General features: G+C 39.7%; 1 protein-coding gene across 1 annotated transcript in view; it reads left to right on the forward strand.

Annotated features, from left to right (window-relative positions):
- Positions 1–8,032: 8,032 nt before the first annotated feature.
- The window catches only part of LOC128705558 (uncharacterized protein DR_0269), a 152,948-nt gene continuing 142,870 nt past the window's right edge, over positions 8,033–18,110 (forward strand). The window contains exons 1-2 of the mRNA XM_070092241.1: positions 8,033–8,119; positions 10,220–10,288. Coding sequence (XP_069948342.1) covers positions 10,230–10,288 — 59 coding nt within the window. The 5' untranslated portion in view covers positions 8,033–8,119; positions 10,220–10,229. The remainder of the gene's footprint in view (positions 8,120–10,219; positions 10,289–18,110) is intronic.

Consider the following 18,110-nt stretch of genomic DNA (forward strand, 5'->3'; position numbering starts at 1 on the left):
AGCTTTTAAATCTCTGCACAAAATTCAATTTAAACCAGCAAATAATAGAGCCTACTAGACTGGAGAATACACTAGACCTCATCTTCACTAACAATGATGATCTGATAAGAAATGTCACCATATCAAAAACAATATACTCAGATCACAACATAATTGAGGTTCAGACATGTATGCGTGGAGCCCCAGACCGACAAAATGAGACTAGTCACGAGGGAGCATTCACCAAATTCAACTTCAATAACAAAAACATAAAGTGGGACCAAGTAAACCAAGTCCTAACCGATATAAGCTGGGAAGATATACTAAGCAACACAGACCCAAACTTATGCCTAGAACAGATTAACTCGGTGGCACTCGATGTATGCACAAGGCCCGGTGGCCCGGTGGCCTGGTGGCTAAAGCTCCCGCTTCACACACGGAGGGCCCGGGTTCGATTCCCGGCGGGTGGAAACATTTCGACACGTTTCCTTACACCTGTTGTCCTGTTCACCTAGCAGCAAATAGGTACCTGGGTGTTAGTCGACTGGTGTGGGTCGCATCCTGGGGGACAAGATTAAGGACCCCAATGGAAATAAGTTAGACAGTCCTCGATGACGCACTGACTTTCTTGGGTTATCCTGGGTGGCTAACCCTCCGGGGATTAAAAATCCGAACGAAATCTTATCTCATCTTAAGGCTTATTCCTCTAAGAAAAAGGAGGAGTAGATGTAAAATAGAAAGAGACAGGCGCTCCCTTTACAGGCGACGGAAAAGAATAACAGAGCGGCTAAAAGAGGTCAATATATCTGAAATGCGCAGGGAGACACTGGTCAGAGAAATAGCAAGCATCGAACTTAAGCTAAAAGAATCCTTTAGGAGTCAGGAATCGCGGGAAGAACTAAAAGCCATAAATGAAATCGAAAGAAACCCAAAGTATTTCTTCTCCTATGCCAAATCAAAATCGAGAACAACGTCCAGTATTGGGCCCCTACTTAAACAAGATGGGTCCTACACAGATGACAGCAAGGAAATGAGTGAGCTACTCAAGTCCCAATATGACTCAGTTTTTAGCAAGCCGCTAACCAGACTGAGAGTCGAAGATCAAAATGAATTTTTTATGAGAGAGCCACAAAATTTGATTAACACAAGCCTATCCGATGTTATCCTAAGGCCAAATGACTTCGAACAGGCGATAAATGACATGCCCATGCACTCTGCCCCAGGGCCAGACTCATGGAACTCTGTGTTCATCAAGAACTGCAAGAAGCCCCTATCACGAGCCTTTTCCATCCTATGGAGAGGGAGCATGGACACGGGGGTCGTCCCTCAGTTACTAAAAACAACAGACATAGCCCCACTCCACAAAGGGGGCAGTAAAGCAACAGCAAAGAACTACAGACCAATAGCACTAACATCCCATATCATAAAAATCTTTGAAAGGGTCCTAAGAAGCAAGATCACCACCCATCTAGAAACCCATCAGTTACACAACCCAGGGCAACATGGATTTAGAACAGGTCGCTCCTGTCTGTCTCAACTACTGGATCACTACGACAAGGTCCTAAATGCACTAGAAGACAAAAAGAATGCAGATGTAATATATACAGACTTTGCAAAAGCCTTCGACAAGTGTGACCATGGCGTAATAGCGCACAAAATGCGCGCTAAAGGAATAACAGGAAAAGTCGGTCGATGGATCTATAATTTCCTCACTAACAGAACACAGAGAGTAGTCGTCAACAGAGTAAAGTCCGAGGCAGCTACGGTGAAAAGCTCTGTTCCACAAGGCACAGTACTAGCTCCCATCTTGTTCCTCATCCTCATATCCGACATAGACAAGGATGTCAGCCACAGCATCGTGTCTTCCTTTGCAGATGACACCCGAATCTGCATGACAGTGTCTTCCATTGCAGACACTGCAAGGCTCCAGGCGGACATCAACCAAATCTTTCAGTGGGCTGCAGAAAACAATATGAAGTTCAACGATGAGAAATTTCAATTACTCAGATATGGTAAACATGAGGAAATTAAATCTTCATCAGAGTACAAAACAAATTCTGGCCACAAAATAGAGCGAAACACCAACGTCAAAGACCTGGGAGTGATTATGTCGGAGGATCTCACCTTCAAGGACCATAACATTGTATCAATCGCATCTGCTAGAAAAATGACAGGATGGATAATGAGAACCTTCAAAACTAGGGAGGCCAAGCCCATGATGACACTCTTCAGGTCACTTGTTCTATCTAGGCTGGAATATTGCTGCACTCTAACAGCACCTTTCAAGGCAGGTGAAATTGCCGACCTAGAAAATGTACAGAGAACTTTCACAGCGCGCATAACGGAGATAAAACACCTCAATTACTGGGAGCGCTTGAGGTTTCTAAACCTGTATTCCCTGGAACGCAGGAGGGAGAGATACATGATTATATACACCTGGAAAATCCTAGAGGGACTAGTACCGAACTTGCACACGAAAATCACTCACTACGAAAGCAAAAGACTTGGCAGACGATGCACCATCCCCCCAATGAAAAGCAGGGGTGTCACTAGCACGTTAAGAGACCATACAATAAGTGTCAGGGGCCCGAGACTGTTCAACTGCCTCCCAGCACACATAAGGGGGATTACCAACAGACCCCTGGCAGTCTTCAAGCTGGCACTGGACAAGCACCTAAAGTCAGTTCCTGATCAGCCGGGCTGTGGCTCGTACGTTGGTTTGCGTGCAGCCAGCAGCAACAGCCTGGTTGATCAGGCGCTGATCCACCAGGAGGCCTGGTCACAGACCGGGCCGCGGGGGCGTTGACCCCCGAAACTCTCTCCAGGTAAACTCCAGGTACTGAAGAATATTGAATTGTTTATAAACGAGTATATACAATAACTAAGATTTTAAAATGCACGACATGCTAGTGGCTTTCTTTTGTGCCTAACAGTTTTTACGTGTAAAACTACATTATCAGTATACTGCAGGAAATAAATCGTAATAAAGTTGATAGAATTACCGACAATATGTAAAGTAAAAGGACACAAGTGCAACTAATGTGACATTTATTGTGGCAACGTTTCGCTCTCCAGGAGCTTTATCAAGCCATTAGCTTGATCAAGCTAATGGCTTGATAAAGCTAATGGCTTGATAAAGCTAATGGCTTGATAAAGCTCCTGGAGAGCGAAACGTTGCTACAATAAAATGCCACATTAGTTGCACTTGTGTCCTTTTACTTTACAGGAAATAAATCAATTTATTAGTATTATTGTAGTTTTTGTGTTTTTCCTAATGCAGTTATGTTGTTTGTAGTTTTAATTTTTTTTTGTGTTTTTGAAGCTTTTTGATTTTTTTACTTAATTTTGGTTTTTTGATGATGTTAAACTTTTCCCCAATAAAGATCCCCAAGAGTTAAAATGTTCAATTTAAAAACAAATTAGGACATAACTTAAGACAGGAGAACTATGTACAGAAGATGAGGTTCACCCTCAACCTGGGGGAAAAATAAGATAAATAAGATTTCGTTCGTTTTTTAACCCCCAAAAGGGAAACCCCCCGGGATAACCCAAAAAAGTCAGGGTCATCGAGGACGCAATTTTTCCATTGGGGTCCAAATCTTGTCCCCGGATGCCCCCCACCCAGTCGACAAAACCCCCGGATTATTTGCGTAGGTAACGGGACAACGGTTTAAGGGAAACTGCGAAATTTTTCCCCACCCCCCGGGAATCAACCCCGGGCCCTCCGTGGGGGAAGGAGCTTTAGCCACCAGGCCACCGGGCCCCCCAAAGCCCCGAGTCGTGAGATTCTCCACGACTACCGAATTTTTGACAAAGTTGACCCCGGTATCAAAACCTTCCTATGAGGATAGACAACCCCAAAGCTTTTAAAAAGAGGTTTGGGGATATAAGTTTAAAAAAGGGAAAAAAAAAGGGGAGAAAAGGTGCGAAAATCTGCCCTAAAAGGGATTTGGGAAATGGTTTTTAAGTTGAAAATTATTCGGGAAAGGATATGGGAAAATACGGGTTTTGGGAAAGAGTTGGGGATGTTTGGGGACAAACTCCCAAGTACAGTTATAGAGGTCAGAAGTTGTTTACCAAAAAAGGTTGATAAATACATGAGGGGAAGGGGGTGGGGTTGACCTGATAGTTTGTGACCAGGCGGTTGCCGTTCTCCCTTTAACCCAAATGGGCCGACCTACCGGTTGGGTGCATTGGCTTGGCCGGGGGAAGGCCCTCCTCGCATGGGCCAGAGGCCTGCTGCAGTTTTCCTTCTTTTATGTTTTTTGTTTTTGAGCTTTTTTTCATCATCATAATTTTTATTATTATTATTATTATTATTATTATTAGTTTAATATGTTTATTATCCACCCCAGACCCATCCTGTGGGTGGTAGTAAAAAAGATTCAAAGGTAATAATGGGTCCGGGAAGGCCCCGAGTTATGATAATGAAAAGACAAATTTAAATCTCCAGGAGATCTGGTCAACATGAACAAGTTACAAAGGTACTGAACCCAGGTGATCTGGCACCATTACAAATTTTAAAAGGGGTACTGAACCCCGGGTAGATCTTGTCAAATTTTTAAAAAGTTAAAAAGGTAATGACTGGAGATTGGCACACTTTACAAAGTTACAAAGGTAATGAACCATCTACACACTATAATTTACAATCAAACAAATAACAAAAAATGACCCATTCAAGTCCGCACTGGTAAAAACTATAAGAATTATCAGTGCAAATATTAATATTAATTAAAATAGAAATTTTTGGGAAAAAGTACCAGTCTGCCCGGGGTTTCGGCTCATAAGAAATGCAAAGAACGAGGGAACCTGCAGGGTTACCCATGCGAGGCAGGTCCAAGTCTCCGGCAACCCAAATGCACCCAACCTAGTGGTCGGTCACATTGACAAGGGAGGAAACAAGGGGACCAGAAAGTATCATCTAACTCACCCCCCAATCTACTCATGATTTATCCCCCTTTTTTTAAAGCAACAATTTTGCCTTAACTCTTGGGAGTTTTCCCACCATCCACAATCTATTCCCAAACCAGTACTTTCCTAACCCTTCCCTGAATCTTTTTTTTCCAACAAAAAATTTTTTGGAGCCCTGTCTGGGTTTGGGATTTTTTCACGCTATTTACTCCCTTTTTTTACCCCTGTTTTCCCCTTTTATCCCCTAAACCTATCCCCTAATTCTACGTCTTTCTAGAGAGGGTTTTTTCGGGGCCCTTAGTCATCCTCATAGGAAGGTTTCGGGTTTGGGATCAACTTTTATCCTCCTTGACTTTTTCCAGAGAATTTATATCCATTCTGTAAAGGTGACCAAATTGGCAGCATAATCAAAGGGGCCTAACCAGAGGGAGAGTTAAAACAACCAGGACTTTTAATTATGTTTTTTATAAAAGGATTCAAGTTTATTGCAACATTGCAGTCTTTTTTCAGTTACTAACCAGAACCCCTTTTTCGCAATCCAATATTGATCATTATTTAGTTTATATGGGGTTATTGCCCTGTCCAACATTTAGAACTTTGTTTTGTCTATTCCCATCTGCCACTTCCCAAAATGCATCAGCTTTTAAAAATTTCCGGAGTGTCAATTTCCTCGTCAGAATGAATTGAGGGCCCCATTTTGGTGCACGGAAAACTTGCGATGCCCCTTTATCCCCTCATCAAACGTTTATGTAGTTTTTAAAAACGGGGGGAACACGACCCCTGGGAACACCGTCGTGACCCCCACCTGATTTCCCCCCCAACAAACTCTTGTTATTTTCAACCATCCCTTATCCGGGAAAAAAACCCTCTTTCCATTGAATTTTCCAAAAGTTCTGTTTACCCCAAAAGTTATGAAGTCCATATACAAATATCATTTTCATTACCATGATCTACCCCCTCAAAACCCGGGTTTAATAAATTCGTAAGGCGGGAAACCCCCTTGTAAACCATCCCGAGATTCTTGATTAATTTAGTTTTTCAATTACAATTTCAAAGGGGATTCCAAAAATTTTTCCCCACTATGGAGGTTAGGCTTTGGTTTATTCAATAAGGACCTGTCACCTTTTTTGAAAATGGGTATCACATTTCCCTTTTTCCATTTATCGCCATGCCATTTGTAGTATGTTGAAAAGATTACCGGTGTGAAGTCTTTTACATTCCTAGCCCTTGTTTGTTATACCCATTTGTTATTTCAAAATTTTTTATTTTTTTTGGGCCCTAATAGTACAGTTTATTATCGTCCTGTTTCATAATTTATCATTACTGGTATAGCTGGTATCCTCCTGTGAAAAACTGGGGGGAAGTATGTGTTAAAAAATTCTAAAATTTCTTATCATGTCAGTGATAAGGGAAATTTTGGGGGCCTATCTTGTCTGATCTTCTCTGTATACCTAAAGAATCCTTTTTGGGGTTTGTCTTCGATTCTTTAACTTTTAAATCAAAATTTTTTCGTTTTCTAATTTTTTTTATTTTCTCTTTAAGAATATATCGATTTTTAAATTTTCCCCCCTTTTGATTTTATATTCTCTTTTCCAACGATATTTTAATCATTGCATCCCTTTAGGATCATTTTGTTTGATCTGATTTCCCATTTGGAACATAATTTGACTGAGCAGCTGAACTATGCCCTGAAAACATCATATCCAAATACCACCTCCTACCCTTAGTCAGGGCATTCCAGTTCAGCCCACCCAAGTAATTTTCATCCTATGAAATCACAAGGTAGGGACGGGGACTTGATTGCATTTTTAGGGGGAAATTCCAGAATTAAAAATGAGTGTTTTTATATTCCCAAGCCACAAACATCAAAATTATTAAAGGGTTTTTACTGGCAAGAACAAGCGGAGGTTATTTCCCTGTTTCTTTAAAACTTTTTAAAAACAACCTGGATCATAAAAATACCCGACTTAAATTTTGTCAAATTGCTCCCGTCAATCTGTCATATTTAAATTCCCATTGCAAAACATTTTTGTAGTAGAGCCCCCAACGTCCCAAAGTTTTTGCCCCCCTATCAAGATTTGGGGCCCTTAAATACACCCAAAATTGTTTTTTGGGCCCGAAGTTTAACCAAACAGATTCAGGGCTGCCTTCAATTTAAACTTGTCTTCCCCAACAATTTAAATTGCCTGACATAAACGCCACCCCCCTTTTTCCCGGACCCTGTCATGGAATAATTTATACCTTGTATGTAATTCAGAGGCATTCTATCCAGATTGAGCCAGGTCTCTTTTAGCAATTATCTATGTTTTCTGCACTTGCAATTAATCTTTGCTATCTATCTTATTTCCCCCTGCTATTAGTATAGTAAACCAAAGGGGCCAGTCCTTGCTGCCCCCCTGCGCCCCCTTGTTAGCTGACCGTTCTATTGTCTTTATTTTAACCATGCTGAATGCCTTTATACATTTTCTGTTTAACCCAGTGTTGAAAAACCCGCTTTTTCCACAACCCCTCCCCATCTTCCATCAGTTTAAAATCAAGGCATTTCACCAATGGCCTTCAATCAGTTTCAAAAATTACCCCCCCCAGGCCCCCCACATATGGCCCATGTATAATTTCTATATAACTTTTTATTTGTGTATACCTGACTTCTTATACTTTCTTATACTTATTTTTTACTTTCTAGTTAGTTTAATATGTTTATTATACCCCAACCCCTCCTGTATGATAAAAAAATTCAGGGTACAAATGGGGCCAGGACGGGCCTCAAAGTTTTATAGCTGAGCAAGAGAGGTAATGTCCCAAAAAAGGAATAACCAAAAATTTCAAAAGGGAATGAACTCCGGGAGGTCTAGTCACAACTACAAGTTACAAAGGTATTTAAGATTCAGAGGTACACAATGGGGCCGGGGGGGCTCCAAAATTTTTATAGCGAACTAGGTACAAAGGAAAAGAGCCCCAAAAATTCAAAGGTAATGAATACTGAAGAATTACTTTCGGGATAATTGCAATCATGAACAAAATTTTTGAGTATGAGCAATTACCTTCCCCCGGTCACTTATTTACTTACTGTAAAATTTGATGAGAGATAGCGTTTTTGACGCAAAGCGCGCAAAATCCGGATTGCTGGGGCGGATTCTGATAGAAGAACGTTAGTAGTGCTGCTGGTGGTGTTGCGGCGGCGTCGTTACTGTGTCCTCCATCACCTCGCTCATAATACCTGCTCTCTACTGTAAGTTACCCTGTGTGTGATGGTGTGTTGCGTGGTAGTGTTGAGTGGTGGGTAGTGGTAGTGGTGGGGCATGGGCAGTGCCCCAGTAAGGCTCCTGACACGCGTAATAAGCCGGTAAATAAGTCGTCTGGGTCATCTTGTTTTTCACACGCTGACTCCAGGCGCCAAAAGGGAAATTCTGGTGTAGTCTCGCATCCATGATATATTTGGTGATTATCACTTGCCGGGAGCCTCTGTGGGTTTCTTATTATTGTTTTATTGCTTCAGAAGACTGCTGCTACTATAATAAGTATGCTAGAGTGAGATAAAGTTAACAGTTTTATATTAGGATAATGGTGGCCATAAAGTGAGGTGTTGCCACGTACTAACACTTTAATATTTTATTTTCTTGTATATTTTATGTGTACGTTGTGATAAATATTGCTAGCACATAACTTATTGATCCTTGTGATTACCTCGAAAATATTAATATTTTTTTTATCACTTATAGTATCGTTAAGCTTTAAATAATAAGATATTACAAGGATCTTAATGAAAATAAATAGTTTTTACTTTTTCTTTGGATTATCTTGGTAATTTACACATGTTAATTGTCCTTATGTACTTAAACATACAGGGGAAACACCAGAAGCTAGCGAGGAAATTTTTGTGGTACTCTCTTATTTGTGGTTGCAGGGGGTCGAGTCACAGCTCCTGGCCCTTCCAGGAGTAGTGTTATATGTGGTTTAAAAGCATCATATACTTACAACCACAATATTTTGCTCTCTTGATGCCTGTGATATGATTGAAATGATTTGCATAATTAGTGGCTTTGTGTCTACTGTTGTAATGACAGATTTATTTACATTATTTGTATGACTCGCAGAAATAAACATTATTATTGTTATTTTTATTAGTTTGTTTAGGCATAGGTACATTAACAAATTTTATTTGTGTAGTATACGAAGTATAGTTATAAAATATTAAACTCAAAGAAAGTCGCTAACATGCATGTGCGTTTCAGACTGATCCCAGTGCTTACACACTACTTAGGACTAGACATACATTGTCGTAAATTTTAATTATGCATTATTACAAACGTGAGAGGTAGCAAATATATTACAGCTAGTACAGTTATCATATGTATTATCTAGGATAACCCCTTGTTGCCCAGCTTCTCTGGGAAGGTTTACTTAACATATCGTTGGTAATTCTACTGGTATTAATACTATATTAAACTGCACCTGCCACTTCTCCGACCACTGCATCAGTCTGTTCAAATCATCCTGATCCTGGAGTGCTCTAATGTCCTCATTAGAATGAATTGGATGGCCTGTTTTGTGGTGTCGTCAGCAAATTTGCTTATGTCACTATATGCTGATGATACCAAATTAGGCCTTCCAATTCATTCTAATGAGGACAGAGCACTCCAGGAATATTTGAATAGACTGGTGCAGTGGTCAGAGAAGTGGCAGATGCAGTGGTCAGAGAAGTGGCAGATGCAGTTTAATTAATATAGACAAATGCAATGTCAGTAGTCAGGCCCTGAAACAAGGCTCAAGTGTGTGTCTGTTACTCCTTAAAAACTCTAATTTTTATATTGGAAAAAGTAATAAAGAACAAAAAGGCACAACACCGTGACTGGAACAATACACAAATGACGATGACATTTCAGTCTGACTTGGACCATTAACCAGTCAGTGACTAGTTGACCAGGTAATCTCTAAAGCTTGGTGCAGGGCAGGGTTCCGAGAATAGAAAAACTCAAAGCTCGTCGAATGTATAATCATAATGTACATACAGTATATGGCTCGTGTTCATGGTACTGTGCAAGACAGTTTTTCTCTTCCACATTTTCTGAATTAACTGTACACATGTAAATGTTAGTAGATTTACAAGGCAGGGGAGATGACTCAGTTGGAAACTGTATTTCTGAGACAGGAAAATTGATTAATCTAGAAAACTCACGGTCCCCATAATTTCTAATTGATATTTGCTGGTATATTTACTCGTGCTTCACAGTAGTGTTGTGCCATAATACTGTATACACGTGTTTAAGTAAAAATTTTTTATATCATTTGCATAAATATCATTTGCATAAATAAAACCTTTCTTTTGCAGGCAGTTCAAAATGGGGAGAGAGAGAGAACGTGAACGGGAGAGAGATCGGGAAAGGTACCACCGGCATAGGTAAGTTTTCTTCAGGTACTTTATATTTTTAAAATCAAGAAAGGAATTAATAGATAGGTAGGTGGAAGATGAAAGCAATATTTTGAGCTGAAGGGTGTTCAGGGGAACAACGCTCCCAGGGCTTGGTCCATGACCAGGTCTCTCTGTAGATCAGGGCCTGATCATCCATGCTGTTACTGCTGGCCACATGCAAACCGACGTATGAACCACATCCCAGCTGGTCAGGTACTGACTAAGTGCCTGTCCAGCTTCTCCTTGAGGACAGCCAGGGGTCTCTTGGTAATCCCCCTTATGTATGCTGAGAGGCAGTTGAAAAGTCTTGGGGCCCCCGACGCTTATCGTGTTCTCTTAGTGTACTCGTGCGGCCCCTACTTTTCAATGAGGGGATATTGCACCGCCTGCTCTATTGTGTGGTTGGAATTTGTTTTATATTCTAATCCAGTTTTTATTTCCTTGTTTTCCGTAGTGTGGTAATTGAAATTTGTCCTTATTGAACTTAATACTGTTTTCTGAGGCCTATTTAAAGACTTGATTAATGTCTGCTTGGAGATTTGCAGTGTCCTTAATGGATGACTGCCATGCAAATTCTGATATCAGCAAAGGAGGACATAGTGCTGTGGCTTACATCTGTCAGATATGAGGATGAGGAAAAGGATTGGAGTGAGTACTGTACCTTGTAGAACAGCTTTTCACTGTAGCTGCCATAAGAATCAGTCAGTTAATTGGTATTTATTTCCACCTGATACATCATTTATACAAAGTTGGATAGCATTATATCAGTTGTATGGAAAGCCCATTAGTTATGCGGAGCATTTCAGGTAAGGTAAAACCTAACTTATTACTAGGAGGACTATAATACTGTACAGTGGAACCTCAGTACTCAAACAGCTCCAATCTTGAACAAAGCTCGGCACTTGACCAAACAAACACGACCTGCCAGAACATTGCTGTAAACTATTTCGTTTTTCTTCGCATTTTTGGGTGTTTTTTTTTTTATATTTGTATAAATTAGTCATTGTGGAGCCTATGAAGATTAGTGATAACAGCCAACCAAAAAGAAAATTGGTTGGGAAGAATTGGTTTGATACTCATATTGATCGGCACTCAAACAGCCTTCTGGAATGAATTAAGTTTGAGTACTGAGGTTCCACTGTATTTTAGGTACTGTACGTGTTTATAAAACATAAATGATATCCAATTTAAAATAGATCATGTGCATAGAAGCATTTAAAGTCAGTGCAAGGTACATGGTAATAAGAACACTTAGGTTATACTATATTAAAATTATTCTGGGTTAAAAAATACTTAATACATACACTGTTAATTAAGTAGTTTTTTGTGCCTAAAGCACTGAAAACACTGTGTACATAGTCTTATGATATTTCAAATGATTCAGTGTGTGATAGCTTTCACAACATGGAAATAAGTCACGTTGTTTTGCTTTACTGGTTATTTTGGGTTTAAAATATGCATCACTGTAATGGATTTTCGTAAAATAAAACTCTATACTATGTACAAAAGCCTAAACCTAAATCTAAACTTGCATAAATGCAAAGTGGCATATCACACACCTTGTTTACGTATCTTATTGAGTCACTGATATTTAGTATGCACTTCATTGACCAGCCTGACCCTTCATTAGTGTTTTCCTTGGTGTAACAAGGTGGCAGGTCACAAACATTTGAGCCGAGGCAGAAATAGTGACTTTCAGCAAATTTGGGGCCCAAAACAATTTCACATTTATATATGTCATACACAGTTTATCCCTTTCAGAGTCCAGACCCCTGATCTGAAACTTGTTTTTTGTCAAAAGAATTTCAGCCTCCTCCCCTTTTTATTAAGAAATGTTTGAAAATCTTTTTTCGAATGTAATGATACCAAAAGTATGAAATTTGATGGAAAACTTGTGGAATTACACAAGCGCAAAGTTAGAGGTCTTGGCGCAATTTACTCGCTGGCAGTTTCGCTGACTTTGAGTCCTACTGTAGGCCAATTCCATTCTTCTAGTTGACCAAATTCTTAGCTTTTTTGCTACATTGCCTTGAACATCGAAATGGTATAAAATACCGACAAGTTGTTAGGTAAGACACACATGCAACAGTTAGGTATCTTTATTTCGAAACGTTTCGCCTACACAATAGGCTTCTTCAGTCAAGTACAGAAAGTAGGCAGGAGCAGTAGAGATTTGAAGACGATGTAATCAGTCCATTACCCTTGAAATCGTAGATTTGAGGTTGTCAGTCCCTCAGCCTGGAGAAGTTCTGTTCCAAAGTTTGGAACTAACTGAAGATCAAACGACAGTGTTGAGACTTAAATACTGTCAGAAGGAGAGGTGCAGAGTAGTAGTAGTAGTGAGAATGTAGCCACTGAGAGGTCAAGTCCCTCTCAAATCCAACTCTCACTAGAAGTTGTCCAAGTAGTTTTGTTCTGTACCAAGATACCATTGTGTTGCAGTGTCTGACAGAGTGAACATCGAAATGGTATAAAATACCGACAAGTTGTTAGGTAAGACACACATGCAACAGTTAGATATCTTTATTTTGAAACGTTTCGCCTACACAGTAGGCTTCTTCAGTTGAGTACAGAAAGTAGGCAGGAGCAGTAGAGATTTGAAGATGATGTGGATTTTCTTTCTTTTTGGGTCACCCTGCCTTGGTGGGAGATGGCCGACTTGTTAAAAAAAAAAAAAAAGTGTGTTGTGTGACCTAAGTGTAAGTAGAAGTAGCAAGACGTACCTGAAATCTTGCATGTTTATGAAACAAAAAAGGACACCAGCAATCGTACCATTGTGTAAAACAATTACAGGCTTTCGTTTTACACTCGGCAGGACGGTAGTACCTCCCTGGGCGGTTGCTGTCTACCAACCTACTACCTAGGATTATTATTATATATATTGTATATTATTGTATATATTATATATGTCAAAGTGGGAAGTCTGAATGTGCTTGGATGTTGTGCAAATGATAAGAGAGATGATTGTGGATGTTATGAATGAGAAGAAGCTGGATGTCCTGGCTTTAAGTGAAACAAAGCTGAAGGGGCTGGGAGAGTTTCAATGGAGAGGAATAAATGGGATTAGGTCAGGGGTTTCAAATAGTTAGAGCTAAAGAAGGAGTAGCAATAATGTTGAAGGATAAGCTATGGCAGGAAAAGAGGGACTATAAATGTATTAATTCAAGGATTATGTGGAGTAAAATAAAGATTGGATGTGAAAAGTGGGTTATAATAAGCGTGTATGCACCTGGAGAAGAGAGAAGTGTAGAGAGAGAGAGATTTTGGGAAATGTTTAGTGAATGCGTGGGGAGTTTTGAATCAAGTGTGAGAGTAACGGTGGTTGGGGATTTCAGTGCTAAAGTGGGTAAAAATGTTATGGAGGGAGTAGTAGGTAAATTTGGGGTACCAGGGGTAAATGTAAATGGGGAGCCTTTAATTGAGCTATGTGTAGAAAGAGATTTGGTAATAAGTAATAAATATTTTATGAAAAAGAGGATAAATAAATATACAAGGTATGATGTAGCACGTAATGAAAGTAGTTTATTAGATTATGTATTGGTGGATAAAAGGTTGATGGGTAGGCTCCAGGATGTACAAGTTTATAGAGGGGCAACTGATATATCAGATCATTATTTAGTTGTAGCTACAGTTAGAGTAAGAGGTAGATGGGAAAAGAGGAAAATGGCAACAACAAGTAAGAGGGAGGTGAAAGTGTATAAACTAAGGGAGGAGGAAGTTTGGGCGAGATATAAGCGACTGTTGGCAGAAAGGTGGGCTAGTGCAAAGATGAGTAGTGGGGGGGGGGGGGGTTGAAGAGGGTTGGGTTTTAAAAATGCAGGCAGGTGGAAAGAGGAGTGATTGGTGGAATGATGAAGTAAAGGGTGTGATAAAAGAAAAAAAGGTAGCTTATGAGAGGTTTTACAAAGCAGAAGTGTTATAAGAAGAGCAGAGTATATGGAGAGTAAAAGAAAGGTAAAGAGAGTGGTGAGAGAGTGCAAAAGGAGAGCAGATGATAAGAGTGGGAGAGCACTGTCAAGAAATTTTAATGAAAATAAGATTTGGAGTGAGTTAAACAAGTTAAGAAAGCCTAGGGAAAGTATGGATTTGTCAGTTAAAAACAGAGTAGGGGAGTTAGTAGATGGGGAGATGGAGGTATTAGGTAGATGGCGAGAATATTTTGAGGAACTTTTCAATGTTAAGGAAGAAACAGAGGCGGTAATTTCATGTACTGGTCAGGGAGGTATACCATCTTTTAGGAGTGAAGAAGAGCAGAATGTAAGTGTGGGGGAGGTACGTGAGGCATTACGTAGAATGAAAGGGGGTAAAGCAGCTGGAACTGATGGGATCATGACAGAAATGTTAAAAGCAGGGGGGGATATAGTGTTGGAGAGGTTGGTACTTTTGTTTAATACAGTGGACCCCCGCTTAACGATCACCTCCAAATGCGACCAATTATGTAAGTGTATTTATGTAAGTGCGTTTGTACGTGTATGTTTGGGGGTCTGAAATGGACTAATCTACTTCACAATATTACTTATGGGAACAAATTCGGTCAGTACTGGTACCTGAACATATTTCTGGAATGAAAAAAGATCGTTAATCGGGGGTCCACTGTAAATGTACGAAAGAGGGGAAGGTACCTAGGGATTGGCGGAGAGCATGTATAGTCCCTTTATATAAAGGGAAACGGGACAAAAGAGACTGTAAAAATTATAGAGGATTAAGTTTATTGAGTATACCAGGAAAAGTGTACGGTAGGGTTATAATTGAAAGAATTAGAGGTAAGACAGAATGTAGGATTGCGGATGAGCAAGGAGGTTTCCGAGTGGGTAGGGGATGTGTAGATCAAGTGTTTACATTGAAGCATATATATGGAGAGTAAAAGAAAGGTAAAGAGAGTGGTGAGAGAGTGCAAAAGGAGAACAGATGATAGAGTGGGAGAGGCACTGTCAAGAAATTTTAATGAAAATAAGAAAAAAATTTGGAGTGAGTTTAAACAAGTTAAGAAAGCCTAGGGAAAGTATGGATTTGTTATTTTCATATAGTCTGACTTGAGTCCTGGAAATGGGAAGTACAATGCCTGCACTTTAAAGGAGGGGTTTGGGATATTGGCAGTTTGGAGGGATATGTTGTGTATCTTTGTATGTGTATGCTTCTAAACTGTTGTATTCTGAGCACCTCTGCAAAAACAGTGATAATGTGTTAGTGTGGTGAAAGTGTTGAATGATGATGAAAGTATTTTTCTTTTGGGGATTTTTTTTCTTTTTTTGGGTCACCCTGCCTCGGTGGGAGACGGCTGACTTGTTGGAAAAAAAAAAATGTATTATATGCCACCCCGCCTCGGTGGGATACAGCCGTTGTGTTGAAAAAAGAAAGATGTATTATTATTATACATGTATTATAATTGTATTATTATTATATTATTATACTATTATTATTATATGTATTATTATTATTATACATTTTTTTTTTTTTTCAACAAGTCGGCCGTCTCCCACCGAGGCAGGGTGACCCAAAAAAGAAAGAAAATCCCCAAAAAGAAAATACTTTCATCATCATTCAACACTTTCACCACACTCGCACATTATCACTGTTTTTGCAGAGGTGCTCAGAATACAACAGTCTAGAAGCATACACATATAAAGATACACAACATATCCCTCCAAACTGCCAATATCCCAAACCCCTCCTTTAAAGTGCAGGCATTGTACTTCCCATTTCCAGGACTCAAGTCCGACTATTTGAAAATAACCGGTTTCCCTGAATCCCTTCACTAAATATTACCCTGCTCACACTCCAACAGATCGTCAGGTCCCAAGTACCATTTGTCTCCATTCACTCCTATCTAACACGCTCATGCATGCTTGCTGGAAGTCCAAGCCCCTTGCCCACAAAACCTCCTTTACCCCCTCTCTCCAACCCTTTCGAGGACGACCCCTACCCCGCCTTCCTTCCCCTATAGATTTATATGCTTTCCATGTCATTCTACTTTGATCCATTCTCTCTAAATGACCAAACCACCTCAACAACCCCTCTTCTGCCCTCTGACTAATACTTTTATTAACTCCACACCTTTTCCTAATTTCCACACTCCGAATTTTCTGCATAATATTTACACCACACATTGCCCTTGAACAGGACATCTCCACTGCCTCCAACCGTCTCCTCGCTGCTGCATTTACCACCCAAGCTTCAAATCCATATAAGAGTGTTGGTACTACTATACTTTCATACATTCCCTTCTTTGCCTCCATAGATAACGTTTTTTGACTCCACATACACCTCAACGCACCACTCACGTTTTTTTCCCTCATCAATTCTATGATTAACCTCATCCTTCATAAATCCATCCGCGGACACGTCAATTCCCAAGTATCTGAAAACATTCACTTCTTCCATACTCCTCCTCCCCAATTTGATATCCAATTTTTCTTTATCTAAATCATTTGACACCCTCATCACCTTACTCTTTTCTATGTTCACTTTCAACTTTCTACCTTTACACACATTCCCAAACTCATCCACTAACCTTTGCAATTTTTCTTTAGAATCTCCCATAAGCACAGTATCATCAGCAAAAAGTAACTGTGTCAATTCCCATTTTGAATTTGATTCCCCAAAATTTAATCCCACCCCTCTCCCAAACACCCTAGCATTTACTTCCTTTACAACCCCATCTATAAATATATTAAACAACCATGGTGACATTACGCATCCCTGTCTAAGACCTACTTTTACCAGGAAGTAGTCTCCCTCTCTTCTACACACCCTAACCTGAGCCTCACTATCCTCATAAAAACTCTTTACAGCATTTAATAACTTACCGCCTATTCCATATACTTGCAACATCTGCCACATTGCTCCTCTATCCACTCTCTCATATGCCTTTTCTAAATCCATAAATGCAATAAAAACTTCCCTACCTTTATGTAAATACTGTTCACATATATGCTTCAATGTAAACACTTGATCTACACATCCCCTACCCACTCTGAAACCTCCTTGCTCATCCGCAATCCTACATTCTGTCTTACCTCTAATTCTTTCAATTATAACCCTACCGTACACTTTTCCTGGTATACTCAGTAAGCTTATTCCTCTATAATTTTTAGTCTCTTTTGTCCCCTTTCCCTTTATATAAAGGGACTATACATGCTCTCTGCCAATCCCTAGGTACCTTCCCCTCTTTCATATATTTATTAAACAAAAGTACCAACCACTCCAACACTATATCCTCCCCTGCTTTTAACATTTCTGTCATGATCCCACGAGTTCCAGCTGCTTTACCCCCTTTCATTTTACGTAATGCCTCACGTACCTCCCCCACACTTACATTCTGCTCTTCTTCACTCCTAAAAGATGGTATACCTCCCTGACCAGTGCATGAAATTACTGCCTCTGTTTCTTCCTTAACATTTAAAAGTTCCTCATATTATATAAATTTGTAATTTTTATTCACACACTATATAAATTTGTAATTTTTTTTCACACAAAAAATAAAAGATTTACTGTTATTCCTTATTTGCAATAATTGTATAAATAATGTCAACCCATTCACGACTGCATATTGGAATGGACAGTGACATCATTTGTTTACTCTGGAACATAGCCAAGCAATGGACCATTTCTCCTACGTTGAGCTCAACTTCAAGGTACTTTTCGTCGTGAAAGCAATCAAAATCATATCGATTTCTGTAATATATCTTCCATTCTATCAAATGAGACCCAAAAAAATGAGAATACAACCATAAAAACCATTCGAAATTACCGCTAAGGGGTGGCTAATTGCTGAGAAGTGAACTCCATTATCTATGCTTAGATTTCTTTC

The sequence above is a fragment of the Cherax quadricarinatus genome, chromosome 3, assembly GCF_038502225.1.
Source record: "Cherax quadricarinatus isolate ZL_2023a chromosome 3, ASM3850222v1, whole genome shotgun sequence".
Lineage (NCBI taxonomy): Eukaryota > Metazoa > Arthropoda > Malacostraca > Decapoda > Parastacidae > Cherax > Cherax quadricarinatus.